The 18,408-nt window shown below is 34.6% G+C and overlaps 1 protein-coding gene across 1 annotated transcript; it reads left to right on the forward strand.

Annotated features, from left to right (window-relative positions):
* The first annotated feature begins 33 nt into the window (after positions 1 to 33).
* LOC111043660 (gastrula zinc finger protein XlCGF57.1) lies at positions 34 to 17,768 on the forward strand. The gene is made up of 2 exons (XM_022328669.2): positions 34 to 381; positions 14,688 to 17,768. The coding sequence occupies exon 2, from the start codon at positions 14,778 to 14,780 to the stop codon at positions 16,497 to 16,499; it is 1,722 nt and encodes a 573-aa protein (XP_022184361.2). The 5' UTR covers positions 34 to 381; positions 14,688 to 14,777; the 3' UTR covers positions 16,500 to 17,768.
* The last annotated feature ends 640 nt before the right edge of the window (positions 17,769 to 18,408 follow it).

The raw sequence follows: 18,408 nt of genomic DNA on the forward strand, positions 1-18,408 counted from the left end.
GTTTTTATCGATACATGAAGGTTCTGTGAGTGTGCACAAAGTAGAACCAGGAACCACTGTGGTAGTGGCGTAGTGGTAGATGTCTTCTTTTCTCATTTTCTGTGAGTGTGAAATTTAAATCCACCATCCTTCCACCCCTTTTATATTACTATTTGAAGTTTATTTAATTTAGGTGAAAATTATTAAATCATTTTGTACCGTAATAAAAGTAGGCCTACCACTAGTAGTAATACATTCTACAAGTGGACTGGCAATTAAAAATAAATTGATCATTTAAAAAATGTGATAGGTTAGGCTACGTTTGTATGCCATTTTATTATGTTTCTGGATGTGGCTTAAATTTCAAGAAAACAGCTATGATTTGGAATACTAAGATATAAAGTAAGTACCTTTGTAAAATATCCTAAATTAGGTTAATAAGTTTGAATTTGAATAGTTGGGCATCTCAGAGCCCCTTATATTACCTATACTGTTTTCCTCAAGATTTTTACTATTCAAAAATTAAATTGCCTTTTTCTAGCACATATTACATAGGTAGGCAAAATCTTGAGCTCTTTATTACAAAAATTATTTTATTTTAAACTTGATTTTAACTGGGTGGGGGTTCAGAGGTAGCCTCTTTAATTTTAGGTTTCTCGCATATAACTTGAAAACTATTCATTCTACAAACATTACTGTTTTATACAAAATTGAAGCTTAGATGATTTTCTATACAGTATTCGTCTCACAACTTTTCCTATATCTTCTATAGTTTTCGAGATATCCGTTCTTGAAGATGTGACATTTTTGAAAAAAAACCTGTTGCCTTCAATTTTTTGCTATTTTTTGTCTTATATATTTTAAATATCGATGGAAAAAATCTATTCTGATTATGAGCTTATAGAGATTTAAATTTTAAATCAATTTTATACATTCAGTCTGCGACCAGCAGTAGTCGAGGTAGGGTCGATGAGTTATCTCATCAGCAGCTAGCTTGTTCTGCCGACCGGCGGGTCTTTTTCTGTTCAGTGAATTTGTCGTGTTCTTTTGAATTCAGTAATGGGAATCTATTAATGCGTTTTGAACTTTCATTAGCAAATTAATATTTACATATCAAGTGATACTCTACATTATTAGATTGAATTTCTTGAGTGAATTTTTATTCTCTATATTATTCCATTCAGCTATGGCCAAGTGCAGTGCGTGTTCGGTCACAAACGTGAAAGACATGATACAGTGCTCTGTTTGTTCTATAATTCTTTTTGTGCTACCTGTACGCGATTGGGTGATTTAGAAAAATTCAAAAAATGTGTGCTGTTAACAAAAGCTCTTGGAAATGATATAGGCTACCTGCGTCCAAAGTAAAAATAAAACTGTAAGTTCGCCCATTCCCGACAATCCAAACACTAACATTGATTCTGCGATTCTAAATGAAATACGTGACCTAAAAAATGACATAGCTAATGTGTCTTCCATTGCCGTTTGAAGAAGCTTTGCGAAACTTCAGTAAAGTAGAAACTGATTGCACGAATTCGAAAGCTGCAAACGAAAATTTGAAAAGTGTCATGAAAAAGTTAGAGCTACAAGTGAGTGACATGCAGCAATACAGCCGTAAATGCAACATAGAAATTGCAGGCATTCCTGAAACTAAAGGCGAGATCTCAATCGCTCACAGACTTCCAAAAAATAAGAGGACAGGTCTTTCTTCATTTATTGTCAAATTCATATCCAGACGGAAGCGAAACTCGTGAATAGCCGCAGGTAAAATGGCCAAGTTGAAAGCATCCGATATCCACCCGACATTTCCAAAGGACATTAAGGTATTTTTGAACAATCATTTAACTCCAGAAAACAAATCTTTACTCTATGAAGCTAAAGAAGCTGTGAAAAAAGGCAAAATTGCGGAGGCTTGGCTCTCAGGGACCGTTATCCAAAGAAAGGTTAACAGGTAGTTAACAGTACAATTTGATCTCATGTCAAAATTATCTCATCTCAACTGTCACAGTAGGTGACAGGAAGATGCGTGTGCTGAGTGAGTCACCTTCCTGAAATAGTGCAGGCGAATCAAACCAGAAGTGGCTGATAACTACTATCACAGCACTGCTTCCCTGTCGACAATATTATTATGTTTAGAACAATTTTATATATATATATATATATATATATATATATATTATATATATATATATATATATGGGCCCTTCAAGGGGGAAATTATTCATTTGGGTTTTATTTTTTAATTTCTCTTATTTTCTGTTTTCCGCGTGAAGTTGTTGGGGTTTTCCAGGGAGTAAGGATGATATCTATAATATCTTTTAAATTTTTTGAACCTATCCCGTATTATGTATATGTATATTTATGTGTATTTTTTTTAGTTCTTAGAGTAATATGATGGTTATAATTATTGCATTCACAATGTCAGAAATAAATGAAATAATGATAAATAGATCTTCAATGCCTAAAGGTGGCCTACTCACACTATATACAATAAACTTGTCTGGACACTGTGATAACCAATTTGAACTCCTGGGAGTATACTGCCAGAGTGGTTGATCCCTTGATATCTGATCGTAGCACAGTTGTTATTCAAGATAGTTTATATAAGACTGAACAAACACAGGAACCGTGGAAGGGCAACTACATCAGCTACTCCATAGTGGTGAGAAAAGAAAGAATTCCCATTCTTTGCAGGAAGCTTGAGGGCATCAACTGGATGGAGGTTTTTGGACTCACAAAGCAAGAATACATGCTGGATATGCTGTTGGCTGGTTATGTTGATGTCTTCAACACAGCATTCCCAAAGACAATAAGGAAGGTTTTGAGAAACAGCAGAAGAGAAACTCGAGCTGCAAATAGGCCATAGTTTGATGAAACTCTAGCCCAGGTAAAGAACCTAGTGGTACTGCTTCATCATAAGCACAAGACAGCAGCAACACCTGAAGATAAAAACTACTGGTTAAACCAGTACCAAAAACAAAAAAAAAGAGTACAGGATTCAGGTTGGCATGGCAAAAAGAAAGTACACGTCAGAGATTATCATGTCTGCTGATAACAACTGCAAAGCAGCCTGGGACATCATAAATACCCATTGCCCAAAGAAACCTCAAATAGAAAGAAACCACCTCTCAATCCAGATGACTTTAAAAATTACTTTGTTAGTGTGGCAGAAAACATTCTGCAGGAGTTGGCTGACTGTGGCTCAAATCCAATCAACATTGTAGGACAGGTGCAACAGTGGATGATGGACTGGAAGCCAGTGAGTGCTGACTGTGTGACCAACATTGTTTCAGGCCTGAAAAACTACAAGTCTCAGGATATCTATGGACTTTCAACCTTTGTGCTAAAGGCAACTGCAAAACAAATAGCTGAATCATTGGCTGCAGCCATTAACCACTGTTTTGTGGCAGGAAGGTTTCCAGACTGTCTCAAGACAGCGAGAACAGTGCTAATTCACAAAAAGGGGAGACCAGTGATCCAGCAAACTTCAGGCCAATCTCCATGGTGCCTATCTTCTCAAAGGTGATCAAGACAGAGATGAAAATGCAGATGACCAACTTTTTTGAGGGGAATGGCCTGCTGTCATCATCACAACATGGATTTAGAAACAGATGATTCACAACTAGTCTTTGACAAGAAACATTCAGATAAGTTTTGAGGATGTTGAATCCCTTGCCCTCACATTGTGTGACCTTAACAAGGCCTTTGATTGCGCACCTCTCAGGATATTGATTGGAAAGCTGGAGAAATATGGTCTCTGGGTGGCAGGGTCCTTAGGATAGTAACATTGTATCTGGAGAATAGGAAACTGGTGGTGCAACTGAGAGGTGCTGGCTCAAGGCTGAGAGGTGTTAAGCATGGAGTACCACAGGGCTCGGTTTTGGGGCCCCTGTTGTTCATATTACTCATGAACAACTTCTCAAGCAGTCAGAAGGCAGTGCTTTTTGCAGATGATACCACCTTGATTGCCAGAGGTGTCACTGTAGAACAGGCAAAGGAGGAGTCTGCCAGACTCATAGAAGTAGCTAAGTTGTGGTTTCTTGCCAACAAGCTCAAACTAAATGAGGAGAAAACAAACATCTTGGTTTGCTCATTGAAGAGACAACCAGTTGTATCAGATCCAGTAAAACTGTTAGGATTCTGGTTGGATGAGCGAGTGAGCTGGAATCATCATGTGAATCAAGTATGCAGGAAATTGTCCAGGGTGCTGTACCTCCTTCATAAGCTGAGATGTGTGGTGGATCAGAGAAGTCTTATCATGGCCTATTATTTGCTGTTCCACAGCCATATATCATCTATGGATTGCTCCTGTGGGGTCATGCACCAGCTGTCCATGATGTGCTGCTACTGCAAAATAAAGATGATCAAAGAATTGGGTGATCATTTGAAGTGTGACTTGAGGTTAGGTCTGTGTCATGATTCCAACTTAAAATCGGAAGATGTCTTTGACGTTGCTATTAATGTTAATAAGATATTGAATAAACTCAACATAATGGATTTCGAAAATAAAAAATTCTGTAATCAATTGGATATTGTTTTGGAGGAACAGTTCAAGTATGCCCAAGCATGTCCAAGTAATACATGTCGAAACAAATCTATGCAAGATAGGCTTTGTACTCATGTGAACTCAATTTCTCATGATGATCCTAATAGTAGCTCAAATAAATTAAATTAATTAGTTATATTAGTGATGTGAATGGAATTGATGTACCATCTAATAATGTTTAAAAGGTTACAGAAACTAGCAACTCTTCAAAACAAGTGAGTGTCAAAAATTTTGAATTACTCAGCATGACTTTGGAAAAAACTTTCTACCTAAAATTTCAATTGATTCAAGACAGTCTCCAGCACATAGTAATCACGCTGAAATTCATGACAATAAGACAATTCAGTCTGAAACTCTTAATTCAATTCTTGTAGAATTAGGTCCACTTAACACTGGAATTATTGACTTTAATAGGAGAATGAATTCTTTTGAAGAGTTGTGAAAGCACTAAGCTTTGCCATCTAGATTGAGTAATAGGAATGCCACAAACAATTCTCATCCAATAATTTCAAGTAATATTGCATCACAAATGGACACAGTGCTGAGATTAGTGTATCTTATAGTGATGCTCCTAAGAAACTTGTTACTTCTGTAAAGCAAAAACCAAATGTACCAGCTGGAAAACGATCAAATACTAAGGAAACAGCTAAAACAAAATCTGATACTAACAGCTCAAAAATTTTCGGTACTGCTAAACTTGGTGGATCGAGAATTAAGTACATAGAAAATAGCTTTTTGTTTCAAAGCTTGCACCTGATTTTTTGATGGAGGATCTTCAATGTTTTGTCAATCAATTTAGCTCGAAACCTGTTTACTGTCAGGAAATGGAGTTTCAATCACTACAAATCTTTCAAGCTTGGGGTTGCTGCAGGAGACAAAAAAAGTTTTTCCAACCTTCCTGCTGACCTGATGGTGTTTTAGTGGCTGATTTCGATTCTCCAAGCAAGTCAACAAGAAGTCTTTTCGGCTGACAAAGCCTACACTAAAGATAAAACAGTGGATACTGCTATTAATAATGAGTCAGATGAGGTGGTTGGTGTAGTTAACAATCCTTCCAGCATGAACTGTGATATGAGTGTATTGACAAGAGTAACTGACTTGCTGATTTGTTTTATTAATGTACAGTGCCTGCGAACCAAACTGGACCCACTGACTGTTTGGATTGAGGAAATTAATCCAGCCTTCTTGTGCATATGTGAACACTGGCTCAAATCACAAGTCGAATTTTACCAAAACCTTGGTAATATGACACTAACCAGTGTACAGTGCCGGGACTCTGTGAACTGTGGAGACACAGCAATCTATGTTGATGACAGGTTGATGGCCAATGTGAAGCCAATAGACCTTGAAAATTTTAGTAGTGACACCATTCTGGAGTTGTCTGCAGTCATGTTTGTTGGTAGCTCTGTTATTATTTTGTCCGTGTACAGGCCACCTAACAGTGACATTCAATGTTTCTTTGACTTGTTGGAGGACTGCCTTGTGTACCTGAACTCTCTGCAGTGACAACATATCATCATGGGAGGTGACTTTAATATCTACTTGGAGGGAAATATCCCAGCTGTGAATCAATTCTCTGGTCTGTTGAAGATTAGTAGTATAAAAATGGGAATTCTGGCGCACTGGTCCCATTAGGTCAAAGGTCAATTTCAAGGTCAAGTTCAAGGTCAAAGCCAAAACTCTAAAAAAATTGAAAAAAAATAAATCAGAAGGCCTCCCACCCACTTGGGAAGCATATAAATAGTGTGCACAACAGTGTAGGACCATCAGTTGCAGTGTTTTGATCAGCAGAGAGTCTAGCCTCTGTGTGTGTGTGTGTGTGTGTGTGTGTGTGTGTGTGTGTGTGTGGTATCTGTGTCAGTGAATCAGTTTTTGTGACAAGTGTTTTTCTGTGTGTGTGTGTGTGTGTGTGTGTGTCCATACTTCTTTTACACTTGTATTAATTTTGAGCACAGCTATACCGCTGCCTAGACTCTGTATCATTAAGCACCCAGCAGTGCCACATCGCCGCAAGTTGTAGCTCCTAGTACTTGTTTTGTGAGCACACAGTACTTGTTTTGTGAGCACACACTGCATTTGTGCTTTATTGTCACTGACAGTGACAAGACTATATTAATTCATTATTCAAGTTATATTCAGCAAGCAATTTTTGTTTGTATGATGGATCTCAAAAACGATTATAACGGCTTTGGTAGAATTCAGGTTATAAATATTTTACAAAAATAATCTGATCATTTAATTCCCGTAGTGAAGCATGGGTACCCTGCTAGTAATCAATAAAATTCGGGATCATCATCTCAACAATGCTAAAATTACAAAGAAAATGAAGCAGGAAATCATTAATTGGATAAAAAGCAATTATTTTTCCAATCTTTTAATTATTGTAACCGTTTCCTGAATCGTTAATTCACATCCTATCTTCCCTTCCCTCAGCCATGCCTATCTACCTACCCTCTTCCACTTCCCTATCACACACCCTTCCCTTTCAGTTATACTTTACCTGCCTATTTCATGGAAAACCATAGTTGGCAAGGTATTTTCCCCCCCTCTTTCTTCCAGCACACATCATTTTAGCAATATTGTCTTTTAATGGTTTAATATCATTGTTATTGTTTTGTTGTATATTGCTTTTACTCATTGTATTTTTGTGTTTTGTAAATAAATTGAATTGAATGAATAATGGAAAGAGTGGTCGAAATGAGATGATTCTGTCGAACATCATAGTTTGGTTAATTCTAAACACTTTGGTGCTAAAACCAATTTGATATCTTTCACAATAACTGAATAACAAGCGATATAAAAATTTCTGTCAATAATGACCACCATCTTGTATTTTTCAATGATGTCGAATATTTTCGTTGTTTCCATCATCAATATTCTTATTCATCTTGTTGTAACGAAGAGATTGAGACTATTTGCAAGTCTCTATCTTGAATTAGTCATGAAAAAATCTATCTCTAGATTGTTAGGTTCTAGGTTCTAGCTTGTTACCTCATGCATATGAAAAACGCACCAGAAATAATGCAGGGTTTTTCTTAGGAAGGCACAGGAGAACTCCTTTTTTGATGTACAGCGCATGAAAATATATCCTTCCAAAGTTGAAAAGACGCTCTAGAATTTATAGATTTAAAATTTATTTGTATCTTGCACAAAAAAGTTATGATAGAATCAAATTTGAACAAATTTAGAAAAAAGTTTTTTTGGGCTTTTGAAGGTTATAACTAAAAAATTATGCATTTTACAGGAAAATTTTATAAAACAAAAATAAAAATTGTAGAGGAAGATTTTTAAAATATTTGGCCTAAAGAAAGGGATGAATATCTTGAACGGTTATTGAAATACAAGCGATATAGCAAAACTCTGAAAATTTTGGGCGGCCATCTTGTTTCCGAGGTGTTTCCTGTGATTTCGACTTATCATCATCACGATCCTCATTATGCTAGACCTAACGAAGAAGTTGAGACATCTTCCACGGCTGTCACTCAAAAATGATCATGGAATGACATTTGCGCCTGGACTATTAAAGTAGTATATTAAGCGAGCAATTTCTGTATATCTGTAAATATTTTTATATCTGGCTATTTATGTTCAACGGATCTCAAAAACAGCTCTAATGATTTTCACGAAATTTGGAACACAGTAGGTTTATGATATAAAAAAATTCGATTGCACTAGGTCTCATTCTTGGGAAAACTTGCTGAATGACATTAAAAGAATAATTCATCCTTGGCTGAAACAGCTGAGACTTTCGTCGTCTGTGGATAGTAAAAAGTGAGCGAGTGATTCTGTGGAAAATCAAAATATCGCATCCCCGAAATTCATAAGCTGATGTATAGCCAGCTGTAAAATATAAACACGATCACTTTAGAGGATTGTGTTCTGTTTATCAATAAATAAAAATAATGAGCGAAGCTCGGTGCCCCGATATTATTATATTAAGCGAGCAATTTCTGTATATGGTTATCTGGTTATGTATTTCCAACGGATCTCGAAAACGGCTCTAACGATTTTCACGAAATTTTGGAACATAGTAGGTCTATGATATAGAAATTCGATTGCACCGGGTCTCATCCCTGGGAAAACTCGCTGAAGGACATGAAAAGGATAATAATTATTCATCCTTGGAAAAACAGGTGATAATTTCGTCGTCTGTAGATAACAGAAGATGTAAGTGCCTGAGTGGAAGAGAGACAGAATTATGTTTAGCTGTTCAACTATTTGCAATCAATCAGCTTATTCACGAGAAATTTTAATCGATTTGATGAAAATAATCTGATTTTGTTGACATGACATGGTAAATCATTCTAAATAAGAGTATATAATAATTTTCAAAGTTAATCATTATTTTTTGCCCCACTTGGATGTAATGAGCTGGTTTACGTGCGTCATATGGAGGCCGAAAGTGATTGTTTTCTGGCCAGGCCGGTAAAATTTTTACGGCCCTAGGGCTGTAAAATAACCTTGAAGTCAGCTGATTCTGATTTGATGTGAACGTGTTTACAAAATAGTTTATGAAACGGAATAAGTTTATGCTTCTAGAATTGAATAAAGTATTTTGCAATAAGATACTATCATTTTATTTGGATGAATGAAATACAAATGAGATATTATAAACTATTCAAATTCAATTTTCAGAGTATAATAGAATCTAACCTCAAACCTCCTAGTACTGCGTTTATCACGGAACATAGTGGATAAACAGAATCATTTTATGCTTCTAGAATTCAATAAAGTATTCTGCAATAATACACTAACATTGATTCTGCGATTCTAAATGAAATACGTGACCTAAAAAATGACATAGCTAATGTGTCTTCCATTGCCGTTTGAAGAAGCTTTGCGAAACTTCAGTAAAGTAGAAACTGATTGCACGAATTCGAAAGCTGCAAACGAAAATTTGAAAAGTGTCATGAAAAAGTTAGAGCTACAAGTGAGTGACATGCAGCAATACAGCCATAAATGCAACGTAGAAATTGCAGGCATTCCTGAAACTAAAGGCGAGATCTCAATCGCTCACAGACTTCCAAAAAATAAGAGGACAGGTCTTTCTTCATTTATTGTCAAATTCATATCCAGACGGAAGCGAGACTCGTGAATAGCCGCAGGTAAAATGGCCAAGTTGAAAGCATCCGATATCCACCCGACATTTTCAAAGGACATTAAGGTATTTTTGAACAATCATTTAACTCCAGAAAACAAAGCTTTACTCTATGAAGCTAAAGAAGCTGTGAAAAAAGGCGAAATTGCGGAGGCTTGGCTCTCAGGGACCATTATCCAAAGAAAGGTTAACAGGTAGTTAACAGTACACACATGTTTCAATTCAAATTTGAAGACATTTTTTTTGCTTTTTATTCCGGCTGTTTTATCATATGAATAGTCTCGTTAAATGAAATCATATGGAAGTCAATTATATTGATAACAAGATCTTAGTGTATAAATCAAAATTCGGGGAAGAAACAGTTTTGGATTGTGCCTGTTAGTTCTTCCCCAATAATTTTACAGAATTTTTTTTTGTTTATCAATAAATAAATAACGAGCGAAGCTCGGTGCCCCGATATTAGTTACTATTGTGTGGTCCACGTTATAATGGCAGTGGATAAAGATAGAAGAATAGCGATGCCGATTCTCTGCATTAATAAATTATATTTCTACACTGTCAAAAACATAATTGGCAGATAGGATTCCAGATGAATGACCTCAGGTGAATGACCTTGAGGTTGTGAATGAAAGTCATACATAATTTCGCTCCTGGGTTTTGGAAGATTTTGTGTTATAAATAGTCACGGATAAGTACAAATTTTGTATTAATTTCATTATTAATTGTTTCTTGATCACGTTTTATCATTTTGTTTTAGATTTTAATTCTTAATTCTATTTTATAAGCCAAACATCGTTTAGAGGTTATTTTGAGGTTAGGTTTTCGAGATTTAAAAATAAACATAGATAGTTTACTTGACTAAAATTATAACCAAATTAAAATCCTATCATTTATAAATCAATTATTATTATTGCAAGTAATATAATTTCTTAGATAGGAAGATGAGCTCAAGTAGAACACCGAAGGTTAATAATAGAAATGTAAACATAGCGGGAGTACTTACGCGTTCCCAAAACCAAAATTCAAAAACGCCAAAACCAAAAACCCCAGTTCTTCAAACTACTTTAGCCGAAAAAGTTGCTCAACTACAAAGTAGCCACACTAATTTAAAAAACCAATTAGAAGTAACTCTAAAAACGTCTGAGGAAGAAAGGTTAGGGATGGTAGAAGAAATTAAATCTTTGGAACTGATTATAAAATTACAAGATGAAGACCATAAAAAAGAAATACTAAATCTAAAAAATCAATGTAGTCTAATGTCGGAGGAAATAAAGAAACTAAAATCTAAATTTGATAATACTAAATGTATGATAGAACCTCCGTCCAAATGCAAAAAAATAGAATCTAACCTAAATGATGGGAAATGCTCTGAAAATGGTCGAAATAAAACGTACAGTGAGGTTTTGAAGACAGCAACCAAAAATATAGCTGAGGGAAATAAAGATAGGAAAGGGAGAGTTCTGCTACTGACGTCCAGTCATGGACGTGATTGCAGTGATCTCCTTGATAAAAGATTAAAAAATAAATTTGATGTCCAATGTTTTTTCAAGCCAAGTGCATCAATTAATGCAGTTGTAGAGTCAGCTAGGGAACAAACTAAAGACTTTGATGAAAATGACTATCTAATTGTACTGGGTGGCTCAAATAATATAAATGAACCTAACTTGAATCATCTTCCTCAAGTAACAGAAAAAATCAAGGAAATTGTGCCACTCAGCAAAAAAACAAACTTAATAATAAGTACTATTCCTAATAGGTTTGATAGGCCAGAATTAAATGAAGCAATCAATTCGACAAACAAATCAATCCATAATACAATCAACAGCCTAAAAAATAAGAATTCTAAACAACTGGGGATTTGTTTTCTAAATGAAAGGCTGAAAAGACATAACTTCACTAATCATGGGTTGCATCTAAATCGATCTGGCAAAGTAATCTTTTGTAATAGATTGGCAGAGCTGATTGAAAGCCGTTTGCAATCCTCTGGTTTAAAAACAGTCAAAAAAACAAATAACGATTTTTTAGTAAATTGGCTCAAAACAGGGAAAGGAAATAGCTACAAATGCTAGAGATAGAGTAGCACAAGATGGTAAGGTTTTTAGTATTTATCATCAAAATATTCAGTATCTTCGCAACAAAATTGACAGATTAGAAGTATTTCTTAAACAGGAGGATCCTGACATTGTTATTTTCACAGAGCATGGCTTAAAAATAAAGGAAATAAATCAAGTTAGGATTCCAGGCTATTCACTGAGATCAGAATTTTGTAGAATAGCTCATAGAAGTGGTGGTGTATGTATATTCACTAGCAATGCTAAACATACCCAAACTTATGAACTGGATTTTGTTAAGAGATTTTCTGTTGAGATGGATTTAGAGGTGACGGGACTAAGGTTAAAAATTGATGATCGATTTGAGGTAGCAGTGTTAGGTATCTATAGGTCACCAAATGGAGACTGGCAAAAATTTTGTGAGCTGCTCCATACACTTTTGGAAATTACAACCGCTCGTTTCACAAATGTTATAGTAGTAGGAGATTTCAATACCGATTTTGCCAGGCAGGATAAAATGACAGAGGATATTAGAGATATTATTAATATGAATAATTTAGAAATTAAGGTCCACGAATATACAAGAGTAACTCGAACTTCACAGACAATTATTGATAATATCCTCACAAATATAGAAGGTTGTAATGTCAGGTTAGGTAGCTCAGATCTATCAGATCATAACTATCAAATTTTAGATGTTAAGTTGCAGGGCCAGAATCCAAGCAGAAAAAAAACTTTTGTGAAAGAAATTCAGCAATATGAGCTAGGAAATATAAATTGTTTGAAGCAGGAACTGCTTCAAGAAAATTGGAGTAGTGTTTATAACAGTTGTAACCTAAATTACAAATATAAGCAATTCATTGATACTCTAAGATTTCACATTAGTGTATGCTGTCCAATAAAAAAAGTCAAAGTAAAAAGTAAATTAAACAAAGTAGATGAATGGATAACTGAAGATATTCTTACTCAAAGAAATATTGTTAGGGAAGCTTATGAGGAATTTAAATTAGTGAGGGATGTTCCGAGTGAAGTCAAATACAAATGTCTAAAGAAAAACTATGCAAAAGAAGTGAGGAAAGCTAAGTGTAAGAAAACAGCTGAAATATTAACAACTAGTACCAATTTTAACTCTGCTGTTTGGGAGGTAATTAATAGAAATAGGAGAGCAGCTCAAAAAGATACAGTTACTAATGTCCCTAGGATAATCGATGAACATGGAAATTATATGGATGATAGTATAGACATTTGTAACTTTTTCAATAAGTATTATCAACAGGTTGCATATAATCTCCAAAAGTCACTGAACACTAATACTTATAATACAACTACATTAAATGCTGAGCCAATTGAAAAGGTATTTAAATTTCATCCATTATCAAGAGATGAGTTGTCAAGAATAATAAAAAATTGAATAACAAAAAAACAGTAGGATTGGATGGGGTCTCAAGCAAAATTTTAAAAGAATGTGAAAATGAATTACTGGACCCTTTATTGCATCTCCTTAATACTTCACTAGAGCAGGGTATTTTCCCTGATGATCTGAAACAAGGAAAAATTTTGCCAATTTTCAAGAGCGGTGATTCTGAAAGAGTTGAAAATTATAGACCCATTAGTATTCTAAATGTAATAAGTAAAATTTTTGAAAGAGTAGTTTTAAATAGGCTATTGATGCACCTGGAAGAAATTAATTTCATATGTGATGAACAGCATGGGTTCCAGAAAGGGAAATCTACTAAGACTGCAATAGTATCCCTTGTTGAAAGACTAATAGATATAATAGATTCAGGTGAGAAGGCAGCCGCAATATTTCTTGATTTATCCCAATCATTCATGAATTGAGAATGATATTGTGATTTTCAATGTATAAAATAAATCTATAATCACTATGCATCGTAATCACTAATAATATTATAGTCTTCGTGTAGTTGAGAAGTTGATATTGTGGTAATTATTCATATTGAATGAAAAAGACTAAGAAATTGTCAAAAACCACAGATTTATTGATACTTAGAAAGACCTGTTTCAGTTATTGCACCATTGTCATCTCTGATTGACACAATGACACTTGGTTCTGATTGACACAATGGTGTAATAACCGAAACCGGTCTTTCTAAGTATCAATAAATCTGTGGTTTTTGACAATTTCTTAGTCTTTTTCATTCAATATGAATAATTACCACAATATCAACTTCTCAACTACACGAAGACTATATAATTATTAGTGATTACAACGCAATGTTTGTTGATTTTAGACAGGCCTATGACAGCATTGTTAGAGAGAAGCTGTACTCAATTATGCTGGACTTCAATATACCATCAAAACTGGTGAGACTAGTCAGAGCCACTATGGAAAATACTGTATGTCAAGTTAGAGTGGCAGGAGAGCTCACAGACTGTTTCGGGGTGGCGCGTGGCTTGAAGCAGGGAGATGGATTGGCACCAATTCTCTTCAATTTGGCCCTAGAGCACGCTATTAGGAGGACTTCAGTGGATAGGAGTGGCACATTGATGATCAAGTCAACACAAATACTTGGATATGCTGATGATATAGGCATACTTGGAAGGTCTCTTGCAGCCGTGAAAAACGTAGCATTGGAGTTGGAGCAAAGCGCATCAGAAGTTGGTCTGGAGATCAATGTCAACAAAAGTAAAGTATTCAACCAATCAAGACATAACAGGAATCGGCTTGGGCCATTTCTGGAGTGTGGTGGGAAGAATTACCAAGTAGTTGACAATTTCACGTACTTAGGAAGTTAGGAATTCATCCTACTTTCAAAATATGTCAGCAATCGGTAAAAGAAATGATGAGTTCCAATATTGCAGATAGGATTCCAGATAGGATTATAAAGTTTGTTTGGGTTATTGATGGTGAATTTGTACCACGTGATCAAGTTAGCCAATCAGACGAGTACCAGTCAATGGCCAAACTGTATCAATATAGTTAATGTAAAATTAGTAGCTCATCTGTCAAATACCAGATCATTTCCAACTAACTCAGTCATTGGTTTGTTTTCAGGGTGAAGAGTGTGGATGTCACAGTGGAACCAGTCTAGTCCAGATTCAGCCAGACTACTTGGATGGTCAAGGTCGAGACAACTCAAGGTCAATGGCACGATCTCATCAAGAACCAGACATGGCCAACTGTGATTGGCCAACCTATGACCGTGATCAAGATCAAGACACCATTGAAGAAAAGTATCACACTCAAAATAGCATGGATTATCAAAATATATTCTTAGATCATAATTATTCAATACACCCCCTAGAAATGATAATGCTTAAGCCAGAGTTACTAGTTGAAGAAGAACAACACGGAGTAGATGTTGAAGTGAAAAATGAAGAAATCATGCAAGAAAGTGACACATGTATGCAGATTGAAAGTGTCTATTCTCTTTCATCAGATAGGCTGAACTACTTCTCTGTACTTGAACACCTGAAAGTCAAAAATGAAGAAGCTATGGGGGAAGAAAAATCATTTGAAACAGACCATTCACATAGATTGATGCAAATTGATGATTTTCCTTGTGATGTAGTATCACAGAATTATGAAGGTGAAAGTGTATCATCCGGGCCATACTTTGAGGAACAAGATGCTCCAAGTTCTGATAGGTCTATTGATGAGACTCCTACAGACACGTTTTTGAAAAATTCTAATAAAGATTGCAATGAGGTGGATTTATTAATTGAAAATGCAAGAAAGAATGTGATATATGAAACAAGAGATAGTGAATTATTAACCAAGTGTCAGTTGTGTGGTGAAGCATTCAGCAGCACTAGAGAATTAAATCAGCATTGTAGGATACATACAGGTGGAGAATATGGTTGCACATTCTGTGACTACAAAACGAAATACAAATCAAAACTTGCCACTCATATAATAATTCACACTGGAGACAGACCCTACAACTGTCGATTTTGTGACTACAAAACAGCACATAAAACAAGTTTAAAGGGACATCTTAGTACGCACACTGAGGAAAGACCCTTCAACTGTGATTTATGTGACTATAAAGCAGTAAATAAATCAAAAATCACCGAACATATGAGAACACACACCGGAGAAAAACCATTCAACTGTGAATTTTGTAACTTCAAAACAGCACTGAAATCAAATATCACCAAACATCTGAAAGCACACAGTGGAGTAAAACCCTACACCTGTGAATTTTGCGACTACAAAGCAGTACGGAAATCAGATCTCAATTCACATATCAGAACGCACACTGGAGTAAAACCCTACACCTGTGAATTTTGCGACTACAAAGCAGTACGGAAATCAGGTCTCAATTTACATCTCAGAACTCACACTGGAGAAAGACCCTACACCTGTGAATTTTGCGACTACAAAGCAGTACGGAAATCAGATCTCAATTCACATCTCAGAACGCACACTGGAGTAAAACCCTACATCTGTGAATTTTGCGACTACAAAGCAGTACGGAAATCAGATCTCAATTTACATATCAGAACGCACACTGGAGAAAGACCCTACACCTGTGAATTTTGCGACTACAAAGCAGTACGGAAATCAGATCTCAATTTACATCTGAGAACACACACTGGAGAAAAACCCTACAGCTGTCAATTTTGTAACTACAAAGCAGTAAATAAATCAAAAATCACCGAACATCTGAGAACACACACTGGAGAAAAGCCCTTCAACTGTGCATTTTGTAACTACAAAGCAGTAAATAAATCAAAAATCACCGAACATCTGAGAACACACACTGGAGAAAAGCCCTTCAACTGTGAATTTTGTAACTTCAAAACAGCACTGAAATCAAATATCACCAAACATCTGAAAACACACAGTGGAGTAAAACCCTAGACCTGTGAATTTTGCGAATACAAAACAGCATGGACATCAGATCTCAATTTTCATCTCCGGATGCACACTGGAGAAAGACCCTTCAACTGTGTTCTTTGTGACTACAAAGCAGCACATAAATAAACTCTTACCTCACATTTAAGGACTCACACTTGAGAAAGATTCCTCACCAGCGAATTTTTTGACTACGAAGCAGTACAGAAATGATTATTAATAGATCAATATTAAATTATTATATTTTATACTTTATTATAACATAAATAGAAATAAAAAAATCCCACTACCCTTTTTTGAATTATTTTATCACAACATGTTTCAACATTGATGCCATTTTCAAGTGATATCAATGTTGAAACACGTTGTGATAAAATAATTCAAAATAGAGTACTTTATTACAATATTACAAAAAGTAACATTACACATATGCAAGCTCTTTCGAGCATGACCGCATATGAAAGTATCGAATACATAACATATTATAAAATAATCATGAATAATTATGAATATATAATTATTATAAACAATTTCACATGATACTAAAAAAAATATATATAGAATTCAACAAGAACGAGTTTTGAATGTTGGAACATCAAAAAGTTTCCTCTTTTAAATTCTAAATGACAATAATATTATTAAACATTAAGAACATATGAAGTAAATATTTGAAAAATGATCTTGAGTTACAGCGACGGTACAATAGCCATGAAAGTGAAGTCTATCACACTATATGAGAAACTTGAAACAATGAAAAAAAACAATAGATATACTACACAATAATGTTGTACATGCTCTCGACATCTTGTTCGGGCATAGCAATTAGATAAATTTTTAATATAGAAATAGAAAGAAAAATAAAAATCTTAGTACCCTTTTTGAAATATTTTAAAATATTTAATTTTGATTAAATATTTCAAAAAGGGTACTAAGATTTTTATTTTTCTTTCTATTTCTATAAAAGTAGCCCTATACAGAAAGGAGATATATATTTTTAATATACGTTTAAACAGATGTGGCATAGCCTACTATAGATAGAAGGCCGGAACATGTTCAATATGGCAACGTGTGGTTCAGGCCGACTTTGCTTTATTTGATATGCATAGATTTATTACACCATTAGAAAAATTGTATTTTGTAGAATAATTTGTATTATTGTATATTGTGAAATCATTTGCATTTGTTAGTAGGGATAGTAAGTATTTGATTTATGTCAATAATGTTATTATAAACCAACAGAGATATGTAAAGATAGATTAAACTTTTGCTATTGGATATCAATTCTTCTGTGATTTTTTGTATACTATTATGCCTAGATAATTGAGTTAAAGAACAAAGTTGAATGAATTATCATTATTCCAGCAATTTATTCTTTCAATAACCTATTAATTTATTATTAATATGAATTATTACTTCTCTTTATAAGGCTACTTTGAAATTATTAAAACATGATATAATAATATTCAATACCGTACTCTTTGCATTTTTTTCTTCCAAAACACGACTAGTTCCAACTCATCTAAAGCCATTTTCCCAAATAAAAAAAGATTAGTTGAAACAAGTCTTGTTTTAAAAGAAAAAAATAATAAAGGGTAGGGTACTTGATGATGTGTTTTAATATAAATTGATGGATATTATCACGAACAAAAACTAAATGGTAGTAGAATTTATTCCCGTTGATAGATATTATTGAACTATCGATTATCATTACGGTGTATAGATAGATGCACAAAAAGCGAATGCATTAAATTCAGAAGTTTCTTAAAAAGAAGACAATATTCGACTTTCATATTTTTATTTTTCATTTAGAAGGTACTATTCAATACTTTCATCTATTAATGAAAAATACATTTGATCATTAAAATTGCTCGTAGGAAATACAGACACAGAAAGTAAGTACAGTGAAGTATATTGC

Source organism: Nilaparvata lugens, chromosome 3 (genome assembly GCF_014356525.2).
Source record: "Nilaparvata lugens isolate BPH chromosome 3, ASM1435652v1, whole genome shotgun sequence".
Lineage (NCBI taxonomy): Eukaryota > Metazoa > Arthropoda > Insecta > Hemiptera > Delphacidae > Nilaparvata > Nilaparvata lugens.